General features: G+C 43.0%; 1 protein-coding gene across 14 annotated transcripts in view; it reads right to left on the bottom strand.

The window, feature by feature from the left end:
* The window catches only part of IQSEC1 (IQ motif and Sec7 domain ArfGEF 1), an 816093-nt gene that overhangs the window by 55203 nt on the left and 738897 nt on the right, over nucleotides 1-21993 (bottom strand). For all 14 annotated transcript variants that reach the window (XM_069736797.1, XM_069736803.1, XM_069736798.1 and 11 more), the window contains 2 exons: nucleotides 19848-20009; nucleotides 2891-3013 (listed from right to left, as the gene is read on the bottom strand). In XM_069736797.1, coding sequence (XP_069592898.1) covers nucleotides 2891-3013; nucleotides 19848-20009 — 285 coding nt within the window. The remainder of the gene's footprint in view (nucleotides 1-2890; nucleotides 3014-19847; nucleotides 20010-21993) is intronic.

The following is a 21993-nucleotide window of genomic DNA, read 5'->3' on the forward strand; positions in this document are numbered from 1 at the left end:
GGCTGGTCCTTCTTTCCTCTAGAGGGAGAGTCAGGACATTAGGAGGAGGACTGGTCCCAAAGTTGGTGAGTTCGACATATGGTATATGTTCTCAACACTAGGACCGCTAGTGATTTAAAGTATATTAGTCAGCTAAGAATTTCACTATCAGAGCAGCTTCCACTGAGAATTAGACCTATGAGGACATCATGTATTTATCTCAATAGACAAGTATTCTTCAGTAAGCCCCCCGAGCCTCGGGCCATTCCAAGATGGATATTTCAGGAGGAAGTAAAACTTACAGGAAACATACAATTCATGAAAATGATTATTAGCAGCTCTCAAATCTGGAAGTTCTTTTATGCACAGTCAGGTTTTACAAAGGAGAAGAGTCTGTAAATGAAAGTAAGTGCAGGATTTACATCTGCTGGGTGCTGAGACCTGGTAATTTTCAGCAGCTCTTATTTGGCTGAGTATTACGGATGTAATTCTGGTATTTTAGTGAAATGCTCTTAAAAGGATAACATTTTTTCAGGCACTCTAATAATTATGGATAATGCAGCTTCTGACGAGCAAGATTTCGAAATTATATACTGCACGCTCGTTCAGAGGGTTAAAGGGTTTGTCTGGTGGTAACGTAATGATCGGAGGGGTTCTGACTGCTGGGACCATACCCGATCGGCAGAAAGGAGAACTTTTATCCCCCATTAGAACGAAGCAGCAGTGCAAATCCTGGATCATTGCTCCATTTATTCCCTATTCATCTGCCGAGCACTGCTCTTTGTCTTTTTTTTCCAGCAGCCCCAAAGAAGATGAATGGAGAAGCTACTGGGTTTCTGACCTGCCGCAGTATTTTGTAACAAGGTTAAAAAGTCCTCGTTCTGCCGATCCTTGCAGGTCCCAGAAGTCAGATTCCCACTGATCAGAATGTGATCACCCATCTTATGGAAAGGTGATAACTTATTTTCACTGGTCAACTGCTGTAAGGTAAATGAAACCTAACTAGGTCTACCTAATATCCAAAATTCACACACTGAAAATCTGTTGATTTCAGTGGGAAAAGGCAACCATCTAAAGGCCTCCTTACATATTAGATAGGTGTCAGCTGGATGATTGTTTATCCAACAGCCATTTCCTACAATTCACCCATACACAAAAACGCTCGGGTAGACCAAGGGTTCTCTAGGAGAGAGGTGCTGTCAGAGACAGAGACTTATCTTGTCACCAAGCTGAAGAATCGGTGTTGAAATTCCAATGCTTAGATCCTTGGGGGGATTCTCTCCCGCATGCCAATTAAATTATGGCCAATATCAATGAGCATAGCTGACTTTTGTCTAATGTGTAGATGGTCTTTTTGGCTCTCCCCTAAAAGATGATGTGAGAAGGATCGTACATGCTGAACTTCATCGCCCAAGCCTTTGGTTCTCCCTGTATCAAAAAAAGCCACTAGAGGTATTTAGCAATGGGTTACTCCCCACTTTGCCAAAGTGAGCAAGCACGTGTATACCGGGCGTTAAGAGAGATACCTGTTGGACGACCACTCATTTGGCCGACAGCCAATCTGTATGGGCACCTATATCATGAAGCTAGCTCACCAGCAGTTGTAGGTCTTGTCAAAAGTTGAGGTTGGCACTCAAATTATAATATTAGTTGTAAGTGGTAAACTACCAAAAATTGTTAGGGGAGCTAATGTTTTAGACCTAAGACTAACGGGATCCTCTTTCAGCCATTTATGCTCCCATCTGATTTGTTTCCATTTCTTACCAGTGACCTATAACATTGAGATCATGATTATTACCGTACTACACAATTTACAGATAGCGGACGCCGTGTGATGGGTGCATCATATGAAAGCTTGTAACATTGGCATCTGCTGGTAGGCTAGTTGGTGAGGCATCATATGGTGGTAGAACATCTGGAAGAACATACACTCAGGTTAGCCACCCTGGGCAGGCATCATATGGTGGCAGAACATCTGGAAGAACATACACTCAGGTTGGCCACCCTGGGCAGGCATCATATGGTGGTAGAACATCTGGAAGAACATACACTCAGGTTGGCCACCCTGGGCAGGCATCATATGGTGGCAGAACATCTGGAAGAACATACACTCAGGTTGGCCACCCTGGGCAGGCATCATATGGTGGTAGAACATCTGGAAGAACATACACTCAGGTTGGCCACCCTGTTCAGGCATCATGTGGTGGTAGAACATCTGGAAGAACATACACTCAGGTTGGCCACCCTGTTCAGGCATCATATGGTGGCAGAACATCTGGAAGAACATACACTCAGGTTGGCCACCCTGGGCAGGCATCATATGGTGGTAGAACATCTGGAAGAACATACACTCAGGTTGGCCACCCTGTTCAGGCATCATGTGGTGGTAGAACATCTGGAAGAACATACACTCAGGTTGGCCAACCGGAGTCACGGAAGCACAGATCGCTAAGTCTTGCGGTGATGATTTCACATATGTCCTTATCGGCGGTTTGTGGCTTCACGCTAGGAGTTCAGCGCACCGGGCATAAAACAATTTATTCTCCGGTGACTGTTTACAGTGCCCGCTTGCAGTTCAGTGCTCTTCTTCATGCGAGAGTAGAGATCAGCCCCTGAAATGTATTCATCATCCATGACCTTCAGAGGCAGGCACTTTATTTCCAGGGACAGCTCATCCCTCCCCAGTGTTTTCACACATGCTGTTTAAATTCCAAGCGGCCGAGCCATGACCATCTGACTCTGCTTAAGTCAAACTGCAAGAGCTTAGTGAAGCTTAAATCTTTAACTATGTGCAGCTCACATATTCTGCATTCCTTATGTGCCAGCTCTGCAAACATCGCACCCTTCCATATATACCTTGTTGTGAATATAGCCCGTAGAGCAGACGGAGCAATGAATACTGTATGCATACCTAAAGGCTTCAATGAGTCGCTCCACTTTCTGGGCTTCTCCCTGGACCCGTATATGAGCTTGGAACTTCCTGAGAGCTTCATCTAACTCCATGGCTGAAAAATCCATCTCATCAACCACGCAGCTGGAAGACAGAAGCACAATCGCATTGTTTAGCCTCCCAGCTGGGAAACAGGACTCTTGCGGAATTAGGTTTTAGCCATAATATTAAAATATTAGCATTATATTCTATTTCATAATTAACCGTAACCAACTAGGAGTTCTTGCTAATTGGAAAATTGAAAATCCCATCACACATACAAAAGCAATAAAATAAAAAATCTATAAAGCATCAGTGAACAGTTTGATGGTTGGCCATAGATCAGATGAAGCCTATTTGTAAGTCGGTATTAGACTGTATAAATAAGGATCAAACATTATATGGGGTTCTCCGCTTTGGACCAACCCTATTTGAAGTGTCCCTAGAAAATAAGCTGATCAAAGTGTCCCCCAATTGAGAGCGCCAATAAATCAGATGTTACTGTGGGGAAACCTGGATATAAGTGTTTCCTTTTTCTGCAGCGCCTCCACAGGGGAAACAGAACATTACACATCGTCCAATCGCATCATCGTCTGTGAATATAGTGGTTTGTCCTGAAGAAGAAGTGTTGTATTCTTCGAAACGCGCTGACAAATAAAATACCCTTCACTGTCTGTTGATCGTCTGGTGGGAGACTGGAAGTGAGATTTCAGATCCATCTTTCCGCTTGTCTACATATTATCGTCTGTATAACTCAGGAGATAGGACAGGTTCTCCAGAGCGAGAAATGCTTTTTGTAACTGCTCTCCCCTCCAGCCAAGAGATGAGTATCCTAAATATGAGGAACCCACTCTATTGACTAAGAATTCCCTATTATTTTGATGTCAGTGCATTTGGAGCTATTAAGATGAGCAATGGACTCGTAGCTAGGAGTCCAGAGTCTTCATGAGGGGAGCGCCGTCTACCCCTTATACATGTACCATCCATCCGGCTTAAAGTGATTTATGGTTGTGGTGTATCAGCATGTATACAAGGCAGCCATCAATAACAGATACACCGGACTCATAACCATGTGTCTTCTGTACTCTTTCATAGCTGCTTAAAGGGAGCCTTTCATCTGTTTTTTTTTAATTAAACTGACCGCCTCCTTTAGTTGGCGCTGATCCACTGATTCTGGAACAGTTTTTCTTTTTCTTTTGTGCCCCTCTGTTCCAAAGTTAAGCCCCTCGGTAATACAGATGCAAATTTTCCCTTCAACTAACTGGGCGTATACCAGAGAATGTTTCTGTGGGCTCCTCTGAAGCTGACCAATCAAAACATGGCCACACCCACCAATAAGTTCTGTGGTATACGCCCAATTGGGTGAAGGAAAGATTTGCACCTATATTATCGAGGGGCATAACTTTGGAACGGAGGGGCACAGAAGAAAAAGAAGAACTGTTCCAAAATCAGTGGAGCAGTGGCAATTGGAATCGATATTCAGTGTAAATGAAAAAAGGCAGTGAAAAGTCCTCTTTAAAGGGGTTGTCCTGCCCTAGGGTACAAATCTGCAGTTACTCTATGTGACTGCAGACTTGTGAATCTTCATAATATGCGCACTGTGTGCTCACAGGGGTATTCTCCTGTGTCGTGCCGGGAGCAGTGGGTATGTGACTGCCAGAATGTGATTTGCATACATGCGGGCTCGTGCCAACTAGACGTGCGCAGCCTAGCTCAATGCATGTGTATTGAGAGAGGCCGGACAAGTCTAGTCGGAATGTGGCCAGAATTATGCAAATCACATACTTGGGGTCACACACTTGCTGCTCCCAGCACCAGCACCGAAGGATCCTTCACGCAATGTGAGGATTCACAAGTGTGCAGTCACATAGATTACATAGTAACATAGTAACATAGTTAGTAAGGCCGAAAAAAGACATTTGTCCATCCAGTTCAGCCTATATTCCATCATAATAAATCCCCAGATCTACGTCCTTCTACAGAACCTAATAATTGTATGATACAATATTGTTCTGCTCCAGGAAGACATCCAGGCCTCTCTTGAACCCCTCGACTGAGTTCGCCATCACCACCTCCTCAGGCAAGCAATTCCAGATTCTCACTGCCCTAACAGTAAAGAATCCTCTTCTATGTTGGTGGAAAAACCTTCTCTCCTCCAGACGCAAAGAATGCCCCCTTGTGCCCATCACCTTTCTTGGTATAAACAGATCCTCAGCGAGATATTTGTATTGTCCCCTTATATACTTATACATGGTTATTAGATCGCCCCTCAGTCGTCTTTTTTCTAGACTAAATAATCCTAATTTCGCTAATCTATCTGGGTATTGTAGTTCTCCCATCCCCTTTATTAATTTTGTTGCCCTCCTTTGTACTCTCTCTAGTTCCATTATATCCTTCCTGAGCACCGGTGCCCAAATCTGGACACAGTACTCCATGTGCGGTCTAACTAGGGATTTGTACAGAGGCAGTATAATGCTCTCATCATGTGTATCCAGACCTCTTTTAATGCACCCCATGATCCTGTTTGCCTTGGCAGCTGCTGCCTGGCACTGGCTGCTCCATGTAAGTTTATCATTAACTAGGATCCCCAAGTCCTTCTCCCTGTCAGATTTACCCAGTGGTTTCCCGTTCAGTGTGTAATGGTGATATTGATTCCTTCTTCCCATGTGTATAACCTTACATTTATCATTGTTAAACCTCATCTGCCACCTTTCAGCCCAAGTTTCCAACTTATCCAGATCCATCTGTAGCAGAATACTATCTTCTCTTGTATTAACTGCTTTACATAGTTTTGTATCATCTGCAAATATCGATATTTTACTGTGTAAACCTTCTACCAGATCATTAATGAATTGATTGCAAAGTTATATCCTAGGGTCGGACAATTCCTTTAAGTCAAACAATACAGTATTTTTGGGGGGCTTTTCAGCTAAAATTGCACAGAAAATTATCCCATATTATGCTGCCAGAACACATTTTGTCCAAGGCTAAAAATTAATGTTAATTGTCCTCTACATGGGGAGTTCATTCCCAGTGCAATATGGTCCCTGGAACATATGGATGTCAATGAAGCATTACATGTTTTTTTTTTTTTTTTCAAAACAGTGTTCCGAAAAAATATAAAGCATTCTTCTTGCGCCACTTAAATTTAGTGTCTTTATAAGGATTAGTAGCTATTCACAGGTTTTATTACACATATTTATAATCCATTGTAGCACTTTATAATACTACTAGATGGTGGCCCGATTCTAACGCATCGGGTATTATAGAATATGCATGTCCATGTAGTATATTGCACAGCCCACGTAGTATATTGCCCAGCCATGTAGTATATTGCCCAGTCACATAGTATATTGCCCAGTGACGTAGTATATTGCCCAGCCACGTAGTATATTGCCCAGCTACGTAGTATATTGCCCAGTGACGTAGCATATTGCCCAGTGACGTAGTATATTGGCCAGCTAGGTAGTATATTGCCGAGTTACGTAGTATATTGCCCAGCCAAGTAGTATATTGCCCAGTCACGTAGTATGTAGTATATTGCTCAGTCACGTAGTACATTGCCCAGCCACGTAGTATATTGCCCAGTCACGTAGTATATTGCCCAGTGACGTACTATATTGCCCAGCTACGTAGTATATTGCCCAGCTACGTAGTATATTGCCCAGCTACGTAGTATATTGCCCAGTGACGTAGTATATTGTCCAGTGACGAAGTATATTGCCCAGCTACGTAGTATATTGCCCAGTGACGTAGTATATTGTCCAGTGACGAAGTATATTGGCCAGCTACGTAGTATATTGTCCAGTGAGGTAGCATATTGCCCAGTCACGTAGTATGTAGTATATTGCCCAGCCACGTAGTATTTTGCCCAGTCACATAGTATATTGCCCAGCCACGTAGTATATTGCCCAGTGACGTAGTATATTGCCCAGCTACGTAGTATATTGCCCAGTGACGTAGTATATTGCCCAGTGACGTAGTATGTTGGCCAGCTACGTAGTATATTGCCTAGTGAGGTAGTATATTGCCCAGCCACATAGTATATTGCCCAGTGATGTAGTATATTGCCCAGCCACGTAGTATATTGCCCAGTCACGCAGTATATTGCCCAGCCACATAGTATATTGCCCATTTACGTAGTATATTGCCCAGCCACGTAGTATTTTGCCCAGCCACGTAGTATATTGCCCAGTGGCATACTATATTGCCCAGCTACGTAGTATATTGCCCAGCTACGTAGTATATTGCCCAGCTACGTAGTATATTGCCCAGTGACGTAGTATATTGCCCAGTTACGTAGTATATTGCCCAGCCACGTAGTATATTGCCCAGTCACGTAGTATATTGCCCAGTTACGTACTATATTGCCCAGCTACGTAGTATATTGCCCAGCTACGTAGTATATTGCCCAGCCACGTAGTATATTGCCCAGTGACATACTATATTGCCCAGCTACGTAGTATATTGCCCAGCTACGTAGTATATTGCCCAGTGACATACTATATTGCCCAGCTACGTAGTATATTGCCCAGCTACGTAGTATATTGCCCAGCTACGTAGTATATTGCCCAGTTACGTAGTATATTGCCCAGTCACGTAGTATATTGCCCAGCCACGTAGTATATTGCCCAGTTACGTACTATATTGCCCAGCTACGTAGTATATTGCCCAGTGACATACTATATTGCCCAGCTACGTAGTATATTGCCCAGCTACGTAGTATATTGCCCAGCTACGTAGTATATTGCCCAGTTACGTAGTATATTGCCCAGCTACGTAGTATATTGCCCAGCCACGTAGTATATTGCCCAGTGACATACTATATTGCCCAGCTACGTAGTATATTGCCCAGCCACGTAGTATATTGCCCAGCTACGTAGTATATTGCCCAGTTACGTAGTATATTGCCCAGTCACGTAGTATATTGCCCAGCCACGTAGTATATTGCCCAGTTACGTACTATATTGCCCAGCTACGTAGTATATTGCCCAGTCACGTAGTATGTAGCATATTGCTCAGTCACGTAGTATGTAGTATATTGGCCAGCTAGGTAGTATATTGCCGAGTTATGTAGTATATTGCCCAGCCAAGTAGTATATTGCCCAGTCACGTAGTATGTAGTATATTGCTCAGTCACGTAGTACATTGCCCAGCCACGTAGTATATTGCCCAGCTACGTAGTATATTGCCCAGCTACGTAGTACATTGCCCAGCCACGTAGTATATTGCCCAGCTACGTAGTATATTGCCCAGCTATGTAGTATATTGCCCAGCTACGTAGTATATTGCCCAATGACGTAGTATATTGTCCAGTGACGAAGTATATTGGCCAGCTACGTAGTATATTGTCCAGTGAGGTAGTATATTGCCCAGTCACGTAGTATGTAGTATATTGCCCAGCCACGTAGTATTTTGCCCAGTCACATAGTATATTGCCCAGCCACGTAGTATATTGCCCAGTGACGTAGTATATTGCCCAGCTACGTAGTATATTGCCCAGTGACGTAGTATATTGCCCAGTGACGTAGTATGTTGGCCAGCTACGTAGTATATTGCCTAGTGAGGTAGTATATTGCCCAGCCACATAGTATATTGCCCAGTGATGTAGTATATTGCCCAGCCACGTAGTATATTGCCCAGTCACGCAGTATATTGCCCAGCCACATAGTATATTGCCCATTTACGTAGTATATTGCCCAGCCACGTAGTATATTGCCCAGCCACGTAGTATATTGCCCAGTGACATACTATATTGCCCAGCTACGTAGTATATTGCCCAGCTACGTAGTATATTGCCCAGCTACGTAGTATATTGCCCAGTGACGTAGTATATTGTCCAGTGACGAAGTATATTGGCCAGCTACGTAGTATATTGTCCAGTGAGGTAGTATATTGCCCAGTCACGTAGTATGTAGTATATTGCCCAGCCACGTAGTATTTTGCCCAGTCACATAGTATATTGCCCAGCCACGTAGTATATTGCCCAGTGACGTAGTATATTGCCCAGCTACGTAGTATATTGCCCAGTGACGTAGTATGTTGGCCAGCTACGTAGTATATTGCCTAGTGAGGTAGTATATTGCCCAGCCACATAGTATATTGCCCAGTGATGTAGTATATTGCCCAGCCACGTAGTATATTGTCCAGTCACGCAGTATATTGCCCAGCCACATAGTATATTGCCCATTTACGTAGTATATTGCCCAGCCACGTAGTATATTGCCCAGCCACGTAGTATATTGCCCAGTGACATACTATATTGCCCAGCTACGTAGTATATTGCCCAGCTAAGTAGTATATTGCCCAGCTACGTAGTATATTGCCCAGTGACGTAGTATATTGCCCAGTTACGTAGTATATTGCCCAGCCACGTAGTATATTGCCCAGTCACGTAGTATATTGCCCAGTTACGTACTATATTGCCCAGCTACGTAGTATATTGCCCAGCTACGTAGTATATTGCCCAGCCACGTAGTATATTGCCCAGTGACATACTATATTGCCCAGCTACGTAGTATATTGCCCAGCTACGTAGTATATTGCCCAGCTACGTAGTATATTGCCCAGTGACGTAGTATATTGCCCAGTTACGTAGTATATTGCCCAGCCACGTAGTATATTGCCCAGTCACGTAGTATATTGCCCAGCCACGTAGTATATTGCCCAGTTACGTACTATATTGCCCAGCTACGTAGTATATTGCCCAGCCACATAGTATATTGCCCAGTTACGTAGTATATTGCCCAGCCACGTAGTATATTGCCCAGCCACGTAGTATATTGCCCAGTGACATACTATATTGCCCAGCTACGTAGTATATTGCCCAGCTACGTAGTATATTGCCCAGCTACGTAGTATATTGCCTAGTGACGTAGTATATTGCCCAGTTACGTAGTATATTGCCCAGCCACGTAGTATATTGCCCAGTCACGTAGTATATTGCCCAGCCACGTAGTATATTGCCCATTAACCTAGTATATTGCCCAGTGACGTAGTATATTGGTCAGCCACGTAGTATATTGCCCAGCCACGTAGTATATTGCCCAGTCACGTAGTATATTGCCCATTAACATAGTATATTGCCCAGTGACGTAGTATATTGGTCAGTCACATAGTATATTGCCCAGCCACGTAGTATATTGCCCAGTCACGTAGTATATTGCCTAGTCACGTAGTATATTGCCCAGTCACGTAGTATATTGCCCAGCCATGTAGTATATTGCCCAGCGACGTAGTATATTGCCCAGTCACGTAGTATATTGCACAGCCCACGTAGCATAAAACACAGCCCATGTAGTATATTGCCCAGCCCATGTAGTATATAGCAATGTGGGCATCATATCCCTTTAAAAAAAAAGAATTAAAATAAAAAATAGTTATATACTCACCTTCTGGAGCCCCCGGATCCAAGCGAAGCGGTTACCGACGCTGAGTCCTCGCGCGCTCCGGTCTGAAGAGTGCATTGCGGTCTCGCGAGATGATGACGTAGCGGTCTCACGAGACCGCTACGTCATCATCTCGCGAGATTGCAACATGGACCGGTTACCGGAGCGACGCGAGTGGGAAAGGCCTGTTGTGGACCCGAGGGGCCGACGGACGGTGAGTATATAACGATTTTTTATTTTTTTAATTATTTTTAACATTAGATCTTTTTACTATTGATACCGCATACGCAGCATCAATAGTAAAACGTTGGTCACACAGGGTTAATAGCAGCGTTAACCGAGTGCATTACACCGCGGCAACGCTGCCATTAACCCTGTGTGAGCGGTGACCGGAGTGGAGTATGGAGGGGGCACTGACTGCGGGGAGGAAGGAGCGGCCATTTTGCGCCGGACTGTGCCTGTCGCTGATAGGTCGTGGCTGTTTTGCCGCGACCAATCAGCGACTTGGATTTCCATGATAGACAGAGGCCGCAACCAATGAATATCTGTGACAGACAGACAGACAGACGGAAGTGACTCTTAGACAATTATATAGTAGATAGTGGAATTAAGCTATGTGTGTGCCCTTTTTTACAAACAGGAAAACGATGGGCACTAATTACAGGTCATTGATCTGTTACCCGGCACTGAGCAGTGATCAATTTTCCTCTGCGTTGTTGGTAATACACACAATGAACAGTTTTAATCTTCCCGAAGCAATAAATTGTAGTGAAACTATTTAAATAGAATGTGCCATCAGAAAATGACCCAGTGTTTAAGTCGGGTTTTTCTGTTAAATTGATCTTTTTTCACTTTTTTACTTTTTTTTCATTCAAGTCTCTATTTAAAAAAAAAAATACAGAAAAAAATCTAGCATATTTCACACTGGCTACTATTAGACTCGTATATCCTGTTCTTCCTATGGACACTTGCAGCAAGGACTGGACTCAGATCCTATTGAATTGCATTGGAGTATGAAATGAGCATGCTCTAATGTGGGATAAGGTCATTGTGAAGGAAGGGGGAGGAGGGGAGCTTTGAGATAAAATTTGGTGGCAGAAATTATTGTGTCTGAAAATCATATCCATTCATCTAAAAAGATGGAGCAGTGACAGAACTGTCTGCAACAAAAACTGCAGCAAATATGCAACGTATGGATATACCCTAATTATTATGGTTCAGTTATGTATATAGAAATGACCATGTGATGCCCCTTCACACGTCCGTAAATACAGATAGCGGAAAAAATTATACGGATGTCATCAGTGTGTTGGAACATCAGTGTGCCATCCGTTTTTTCCAGTATTTCGTAAGAAAAATCAATTCCAAAGCTTCTCCTACACTTTGCAATGTTAAACACATACAGCACACGAACGGCACACAGATGGCACACGGACGGTACACGAACGGCACACAGATGGCACACGGACGGTACACGTACGGTACACGGATGGCACACGGACGGTACACGTACGGTACACGGACGGCACACAGATGGCACACGGACGGTACACGGATGGCACACGGACGGTACACGTACGGTACACGTACGGTACACAGACGGCACACGGACGGTACACGTACAGTACACAGAGGGCACACAGATGGCACACGGACGGTACATGTACGGTACACGGACGGCACACAGATGGCACACGGACGGCACACAGATGGCACACGGACGGTACACGTACGGTACACGGACGGCACACAGATGGCACACGGACGGTACACGGACCGTACATGGACGGGACACAGATTCCAGAGACTTGTATTGTCCATTGTCTGCTGTGCTGCTGGTAAAAAACTAAAATGTCTCCTTGTGGTTACACTGACGTGAGCAGAACTATAGATTATAATGGATACCTGTGGCATCATTGAAAAAAACACAGATGCTTCATGTACTGAAAACACGGATATGTGAAAGGGGTCTTAGTGTATCAGGCACGTTTTCTTTATCTCTAAAGGGGTCGGCAACTTCAGCTTTATTTTACCTGCTGTTTTGGGGATATGATTTTGTGGCACTGACTAATATGCAATATTACAGGTCCTCCTCAGACTAGACTTGGACATTTAGCCTTCCTCACAGAATATACAACTATTCTGTCCACAACATGGCTGCTCATGGAGGAGAATGTGATCAGATCAGCCATCAGCCTCCTCCAACTGAAAAACACCTCACATGGGAAAGCTGCTATTGAAGGAGGATGATGTAAAGGCCTGGTGACATGATCCTCCACCAGCGGCCATCTTGTGGAGACGACGGCTAAACATGCAAGTGCAGGGGACTGAGCTGTGATACCTGTACAGGCCGTCGCCGGGTTGTGAACTAGATAGATTCTGTAGGTTTGTTTGTAGTCCGAATCTTTATAAAAGTTGGAATAGGGTCAGCAAGAAAACAACTATTGTTCACCTCATCGCTGACCTCTCTGCTCGCTGCTTGCCGTTCGGGTCTCTTCAGCCAAAATCCACCGCCTCCCCGGTCCTATCCAATACAGGCCAGAACTTTCAGCCGTGTCCAGTTATCGGAGGTCAGTGTGATAAGGTTGATGTCAAGATGTGCGCTGCAACCTTCTGATGCTCAGTGACCTCCGAGGCCTGGACACCGCCAAAATGAAGAGACCAGAGAAGCGTTGTGTAATGGCGGAAAGAAGAGGACCAGATGGTGGACAGCAAGTGGCAGGGCGGCTGGTGAGGTGAATTTTTTTTTATTTGACCAATACTCACGTCATCACTCACCTCTCCTACAGCATCTGAGGGGCACTGAAGATGGCCATTTCCCACAATCCGGCCAGTTTCAGAGCAGCCCTTACAAGCTCTTTGTACAAACATTTTGCAATTTTATCCATTTAAAGAGAATCTGTCGACAAATTTTTGCAACTCTATAATTCCACGCTCTATTCATCCTGATCTATCTGGTTCATGAGTGGAGCGCCTGTTATATCAAATTACTAAAATTTAAAGGGCACATTGCATTTTTTACCCCCTATTAGGCCGGCTTCACACTCAGCGTATGAAAATATTATATTGTATATGTATATAATGTATATTACGGCCGTAATACGCTGAAATGTCCCGAAAATAGTGGTCCGTAGCTCCTCCGTAGGCAGGGTGTGTCAGCGTTTTTTGCGCATGGCATCCTCCGTATGTAATCCGTATGGCATCCGTACTGCGTGGTTTTCTCGCAGGCTTGCAAAACCAACATACCGCTATAGAAATGATCCATGTGTCCCAAAAAGAAAAAAAATATATATATATACTGTCTATATATATATATATATATATACATATATATATATATATATATATGTCATTAGACACATATATGTATATATATTAATATTTTTTCCAGCGCTATACAGCTTGAAAGCCGGTAATTCAATTACCGGCTTTTTCTTTCTCCTTCCTAAAACCCGACATGATTTGAGACATGGTTTACATACAGTAAACCATGTCTTCTCTCCATTTTTTTTGCAGATTCCACACTACTAATGTCAGTAGTGTGTATCTGCAAAATTTGGCCGTTCTAGCTCTTAAAATAAAGGGTTAAATGGCGGAAAAAATTGGCGTGGGCTCCCGCGCAATTTTCTCCGCCAGAGTAGTAAAGCCAGTGACTGAGGGCAGATATTAATAGCCTGGAGAGGGTCCATGGTTATTGGCCCCCCCCTGGCTAAAAATATCTGCCCCCAGCCACCCCAGAAAAGGCACATCTGGAAGATGCGCCTATTCTGGCACTTGGCCACTCTCTTCCCATTCCCGTGTAGCGGTGGGATATGGGGTAATGAAGGGTTAATGCCACCTTGCTATTGTAAGGTGACATTAAGCCTAATTAATAATGGAGAGGCGTCAATTATGACACCTATCCATTATTAATCCAATTGAATGAAAGGGTTAAATAAAACACAAACACATTATTTAAAATTATTTTAATGAAATAAAAACAATGGTTGTTGGAGTATTTTATTCTACGCCCAATCCAGTCACTGAAGACCCTCGTTCTGTGAAAGAAAAAACATAATAAACCAACAATATACTTACCCTCCGCAGATCTGTAACGTCCAACGATGTAAATCCTTCTGAAGGGGTTAAAACATTTTGCAGCAAGGAGCTTTGCTAATGCAGGCTGCTCCTCGCTGCAAAACCCCAGGGAATGAGTCTAAATATAGATCAATGAGCTATATTTAGCTTCATTTGCGGTGAGGCGCCCTCTGCTGGATGTTCATAGATCGTGGGAAATTTCCTAGAAAGCTCCCAGGCTTTCTAGGCAAGTTCCCACGATCTATAAACAGCCAGCAGAGGGCGCCTCACCGCAAATGAAGCTAAATATAGCTCATTGATCTATATTTAGACTCATTCCCCGGGGTTTTGCAGCGAGGAGCAGCCTGCATTAGCAAAGCTCCTTGCTGCAAAATGTTTTAACCCCTTCAGAAGGATTTACATCGTTGGACGTTACAGATCTGCGGAGGGTAAGTATATTGTTGGTTTATTATGTTTTTTCTTTCACAGAACGAGGGTCTTCAGTGACTGGATTGGGCGTAGAATAAAATACTCCAACAACCATTGTTTTTATTTCATTAAAATAATTTTAAATAATGTGTTTGTGTTTTATTTAACCCTTTCATTCAATTGGATTAATAATGGATAGGTGTCATAATTGACGCCTCTCCATTATTAATTAGGCTTAATGTCACCTTACAATAGCAAGGTGGCATTAACCCTTCATTACCCCATATCCCACCGCTACACGGGAATGGGAAGAGAGTGGCCAAGTGCCAGAATAGGCGCATCTTCCAGATGTGCCTTTTCTGGGGTGGCTGGGGGCAGATATTTTTAGCCAGGGGGGGGCCAATAACCATGGACCCTCTCCAGGCTATTAATATCTGCCCTCAGTCACTGGCTTTACTACTCTGGCGGAGAAAATTGCGCGGGAGCCCACGCCAATTTTTTCCGCCATTTAACCCTTTATTTTGAGAGCTAGAACGGCCAAATTTTGCAGATACACACTACTGACATTAGTAGTGTGGAATCTGCAAAAAAAATGGAGAGAAGACATGGTTTACTGTATGTAAACCATGTCTCAAATCATGTCGGGTTTTAGGAAGGAGAAAGAAAAAGCTGGTAATTGAATTACCGGCTTTCAAGCTGTATAGCGCTGGAATAAATATTAATATATATACATATATGTGTCTCACTGACATATATATATATATATATACCTATTCTATGTGTACACATTTATTCTACCTATTCTACTGTAAGCTGTCAGTGTGATTTTACTGTACACCGCACTGAATTACCGGCTTTTCTCTCTAACAGCGCTGCGTATTTCTCGCAAGTCACACTGCTGGTCCGTGTGAAATCCGTATTTTTCACGCTTCCATAGACTTTCATTGGCGTATTTCTTGCGCAGTACGGTGACAAACGCAGCATGCTGCGATTTTGTACGGCCGTAGAAAGCCGTATAATACTGATCAGTAAAATACGGCAGATAGGAGCAGGGGCATAGAGAATAATTGTGCCGTATTTTTTGCGAGTTTTACGGACGTAGTTTCTGCGCTCTTACGTCCGTAAAACTCGCAAGTGTGAAGCCGGCCTTAACCTACACGCCAATAAAAGCCTGAGACATTAAACAGAGTCTGTGTTGGAGGCCTAATGTGACGTCTGTCACCCACAGGCTATAATGGCATCCGCTCTGGCTACTTCTCATTTTTGCTCTTTTGTTTTTTTCCTTCCCTTCTTTCAAGACCCATCACTTTTTTATTTTTACAACGACATCCGCATCGATGCTGGGAAACGCCGACTGGGTGCAGATCTTCAAAGTATATTTTCTCTGACACGAAGGAGAACTTTAGGGAATAATATACTTGACGATTCATGCCGGAAATGGCATGGACACCATGAAATAACCTCACAGGTCCCTTTAATGCATTTATTGTTTGGTAAAAAACACCTGACAAAATGATATTCCAGGTAAGTACAGTTACGGGGATACCAAACTTGCAAAGGTTTAGCTTAAGTGTTGGAAAAAAAATTCAAATGTTTGTAAAAATAAAAATAAATAAATTAATTAAAAAATAATTCGTTTTGTGTGTCGCCATTTATGGAGACATTTTTATTGCATTTTAAAGGAGGCATTGATTGGCTACTGATATGGCTCACCTCTGCAGTCATGCCACTGAAACTAACACTTATTTTTAATCCTAAATCTATATTTATTTAATGACATAATCTAATCTCTTTTCTAATATACTTTAATTAAAAAGTCCCTTCCTTCCCTCGCTTTATTAACTTCTTTATTTTTTTTCACTACTTCCACTGTGATGGCGCTTCATTTGAGAATACCAACGCATGCTGGGATAGTCAAACGAGACGTCATCTGGTGGCAGAAGCTACCTACATTGCTACAGCCTCTGCCCCACCTTGAAATGAAGTGTCACCAGTGACATCCTTTTCAGGGGCTGGGCTAGTCCCTGCTCTATTGATCATTTTGACGCAATCGCACAGTGCACTCTCTCGCCGGCTCTAAGAAGTGACAAGGCAGCAAGAGAGCGCACTGTTAATGCTCATTGTAAGGAGAGAAGGAATAAGCAGTGACTGCAAGTGATGTCATTTGCAGAGACAAGGCTGGTCTCTACTCACCATTTTTTCGCCTAACCACGTGCACTGACAGTGTACTCTGTTGCTGCCTTGTCGCTTCTCATTAAACCTGGTGAAAGAGTGCACTGTCACTGTGCGCTGAGAAGAACAATGCACAGTGACATGATCCTATTGAGCATCCATCAGAACTATCAATTGGGACAACATCCAATCTTTGCTGTTATAATTGGAGCCAGCTATTACACAACCTGCATCCGTCATGTGTGGAGCGGGTTCAGCTTCAGAAAAAAATCTGTCATAGACATCATGTGTACTGATGTCTTCTTATATAGGACCCCATCAGGCACAAAGACTTATTTGTGGCTGCCACCTTGCCACTTGCTGTGGTTACACAGCAACCCATTTAGTGCAGCATATAACCTGAAATGCAGCAATATATACATCAAGCTTGTTATCGGTCCTTACATATATGTCCACACATCTGGTATAAGTTGCAATTTACGGAGAAGTACTTCTAGATGAAATAGTTTTGTACCGTCCGTTAAATACAATATGCCCTCACGTACTGTGGTTAGAGATTGTAGTGACAAATAACATGGAGACAATGGTCCTGGATGGAATCCAAAGACTCCGAGAAGTGACATGGAGAACATCCATCAGATGGCTTTCACGGTAATGAACACAATAAAGAGGTTAGTTGGTTCTTTTATTCAGCTGCATCAATTCAGTCCAAGAAGGCTTAGGGAGCATCACAAGGACCTAGAGTCAAGTCTGCACTACCGGCCAGTTACATATTAAATCAGGTGCAAGTAGCCGTAAATCTCCCGTAAAATGCACAGAATCATAAAATTATAGTACGGTAACTTTGAAGTTTTGTAAAATCTAACACAGAAATTGCTATTTAGTCATTTATAAAGAGCTGTAGTTCTCACAGACAGATATGACATCTATCGAGGAATTCATACCCCCAAAATATTACTGTGTTGCTTAGACTGCACCCTCAAAACAAGCAGGGAATGGGGTAGTGAGGTACTAGTATGTGTGCCATGGTGCGGACAATAGCCATTTACTCAATGCTTTAACAGAGAGAATCGTTAATAAAAGTCCTGAACTTATGAATAAATTAACTATACCATTGACTGACGGCACACACAGAGTGGAGCAATACTTTAGAAATTACAGTTTGGGGTCAGACGTCCCAATGTGCCTTATACTTGAAAGGGTTATCTGGGCATAGGGCGCAGTCATACGGCCGTATATATCGGACCGAGATTGGACTACAATGCTTGGACTGTCCGCGGCTCTCCCGACCTGAACACAACAGCTGCATAGAAATATATGAAGCTATCATGCCACCAGCCAGTCCAAGCATAGTAGTCCAATCTTGGTCGATTTATACGGCCCTCTGACTGCGCCCTTAGGGTTAGGCCATCACTATTAGATTGGTGAGTCTTAAGCCCAGCATATACCTCAGATGGCTGTCTGCAGAACCATCCGTTTGTCCCTAAGATATCTGGGCCATCTCCATCATACACAGGGGCAATCGTTCTGTCTACGACATCTTTCACTTATCTCAAGCAGAACAAAAGAATAACCAGACCAAGATCAGACATGCCGGATCCTTAACTCCTCCGACAATTATCTGTCTGGGGACCCGATACCCATTAGACTGTTGGCCAATCCCATCGATATCAGTCGCTTTGGCCAAAATTAATCTATTTTGTATGGTGGGGCTTGACTCTCAGTCCGCTGCGCAATCAGCTTTTTGCGGAGGCTGCAGTGATCCAGTGAGCACTATGGCCGCTTATTGTTTACATTGGTCCTTATTGGAGAGAAGCAATTTGATTGCTGGTCCAGCATCCAGTCTGGTCCTCCGAAGCAGCCGGTCTTCACTCCTATTGTGGACAACATTCTGGGCACCACTGGCATTTATTAAGCCTTGTAACATCATGGGATCGCGGGGCCTAGTAAGCACCAGAGGATCCTAGTGTGCTGGGTGCAATAGTGGAGACCGTCAGCAATAGACAACCGAACCGGTTGAGGTCTACTCAAAAAAACTGATTGGGAGGAGTTGCAAGAATCAGATCTCCACCAATCTAATATTAATCTAATATTGATGTGCCATCAATTTTAAAAGCCAGTATAACATTTTTATTGGATCCAAATGGTATTTAGTTAAGTTCCTGCTGATTATCTGGAATAACAGTAATAACTATGATCATATGTACGCCTGCTCCAGGCATACTTGTCAGATCGGAGAGCATCTGCACTTTCGCTCCACAATAGAGCACAATATAATACTCTAAATCTGTAATGCCTGATAACCATGGAAGTCATATACGGTATCTTCATGGTGCTATGAATTAGTGTAAGCTGGCCAATATTTCAATCATTAATGAGATATGGTCGCTGCTACTGAATGGCCTCGAGTTTAATGATAAACAGTGCTGAATCTCCGGTCCACCGCTCCCTGATCATACCATAGGTTCTACCGATCTTCCAACATAAAAACGACGAGTGCCAGCGAGGAACGCTACTCACATTGATGACATGTGGGCACAGATGGCCATGTTCAGAAAAGGCACTAATGGAAATGAACTTTGGAACGTTTATTCTTCTCTTCTGGTAAGCACCAAAGTGAGAGCAATCTCATCCAGAAAAGTACAAACTTTTATTAAAATTGTCTGCAAACAAACCTATCACGGTGGAGCTTACATTTACTAAACCGCTCTCCTAGAATGAAAGATAGTTATACCATAGAACAATTTTAGCAACAACTTTACAGATGTCAACGACCACCTCGGATCCCACGTAAAAAAGGCAGAAAGCAATTACTATTCATCTTAATATTTACAAAAATGAAAAAAAAAAAAAAAATTAGGACTGTATAATAGTTCTGATAAAGTTTTACTCACTCGAGGACGTCTCTGTTGAACTGTTTCTGTCTGTTGCCCAGAAACTCTCCAATCATTTGGCGGCTGAGTCCCTTTCTCTGCAAGAGAAAATGAGCCACTCCAACTGGGGTGTCCGGTACAAAGCCCCGCTCAATGAGATACTGGATTCCCTTTTCAGGTTTCCTTCAAAAACAGAAAAAGTCATAAAATCAATGGAGATACATGGAAACTAACAGAATCAGGATGACATGGTAGATCAATTTTCTTTGCAATCTGTAAATAAAATTGTACTGCTGTAACATAGTAACATAGTTAGTAAGGCCGAAAAAAGACATTTGTCCATCCAGTTCAGCCTATATTCCATCATAATAAATACCCAGATCTACATCCTTCTACAGAACCTAATAATTGTATGATACAATATTGTTCTGCTCCAGGAAGACATCCAGGCCTCTCTTGAACCCCTCGACTGAGTTCGCCATCACCACCTCCTCAGGCAAGCAATTCCAGATTCTCACTGCCCTAACAGTAAAGAATCCTCTTCTATGTTGGTGGAAAAACCTTCTCTCCTCCAGACGCAAAGAATGCCCCCTTGTGCCCGTCACCTTCCTTGGTATAAACAGATCCTCAGCGAGATATTTGTATTGTCCCCTTATATACTTATACATGGTTATTAGATCGCCCCTCAGTCGTCTTTTTTCTAGACTAAATAATCCTAATTTCGCTAATCTATCTGGGTATTGTAGTTCTCCCATCCCCTTTATTAATTTTGTTGCCCTCCTTTGTACTCTCTCTAGTTCCATTATATCCTTCCTGAGCACCGGTGCCCAAAACTGGACACAGTACTCCATGTGCGGTCTAACTAGGGATTTGTACAGAGGCAGTATAATGCTCTCATCATGTGTATCCAGACCTCTTTTAATGCACCCCATGATCCTGTTTGCCTTGGCAGCTGCTGCCTGGCACTGGCTGCTCCAGGTAAGTTTATCATTAACTAGGATCCCCAAGTCCTTCTCCCTGTCAGATTTACCCAGTGGTTTCCCGTTCAGTGTGTAATGGTGATATTGATTCCCTCTTCCCATGTGTATAACCTTACATTTATCATTGTTAAACCTCATCTGCCACCTTTCAGCCCAAGTTTCCAACTTATCCAGATCCATCTGTAGCAGAATACTATCTTCTCTTGTATTAACTGCTTTACATAGTTTTGTATCATCTGCAAATATCGATATTTTACTGTGTAAACCTTCTACCAGATCATTAATGAATATGTTGAAGAGAACAGGTCCCAATACTGACCCCTGCGGTACCCCACTGGTCACAGCGACCCAGTTAGAGACTATACCATTTATAACCACCCTCTGCTTTCTATCACTAAGCCAGTTACTAACCCATTTACACACATTTTCCCCCAGACCAAGCATTCTCATTTTGTGTACCAACCTCTTGTGCGGCACGGTATCAAACGCTTTGGAAAAATCGAGATATACCACGTCCAATGACTCACCGTGGTCCAGTCTATAGCTTACCTCTTCATAAAAACTGATTAGATTGGTTTGACAGGAGCGATTTCTCATAAACCCATGCTGATATGGAGTTAAACAGTTATTCTCATTGAGATAATCCAGAATAACATCCCTCAGAAACCCTTCAAATATTTTACCAACAATAGAGGTTAGACTTACTGGCCTATAATTTCCAGGTTCACTTTTAGAGCCCTTTTTGAATATTGGCACCACATTTGCTATGCGCCAGTCCTGCGGAACAGACCCTGTCGCTATAGAGTCACTAAAAATAAGAAATAATGGTTTATCTATTACATTACTTAGTTCTCTTAGTACTCGTGGGTGTATGCCATCCGGACCCGGAGATTTATCTATTTTAATCTTATTTAGCCGGTTTCGCACCTCTTCTTGGGTTAGATTGGTGACCCTTAATATAGGGTTTTCATTGTTTCTTGGGATTTCACCTAGCATTTCATTTTCCACCGTGAATACCGTGGAGAAGAAGGTGTTTAATATGTTAGCTTTTTCCTCGTCATCTACAACCATTCTTTCCTCACTATTTTTTAAGGGGCCTACATTTTCAGTTTTTATTCTTTTACTATTGATATAGTTGAAGAACAGTTTGGGATTAGTTTTACTCTCCTTAGCAATGTGCTTCTCTG

Source organism: Ranitomeya imitator, chromosome 8 (genome assembly GCF_032444005.1).
Source record: "Ranitomeya imitator isolate aRanImi1 chromosome 8, aRanImi1.pri, whole genome shotgun sequence".
NCBI lineage: Eukaryota > Metazoa > Chordata > Amphibia > Anura > Dendrobatidae > Ranitomeya > Ranitomeya imitator.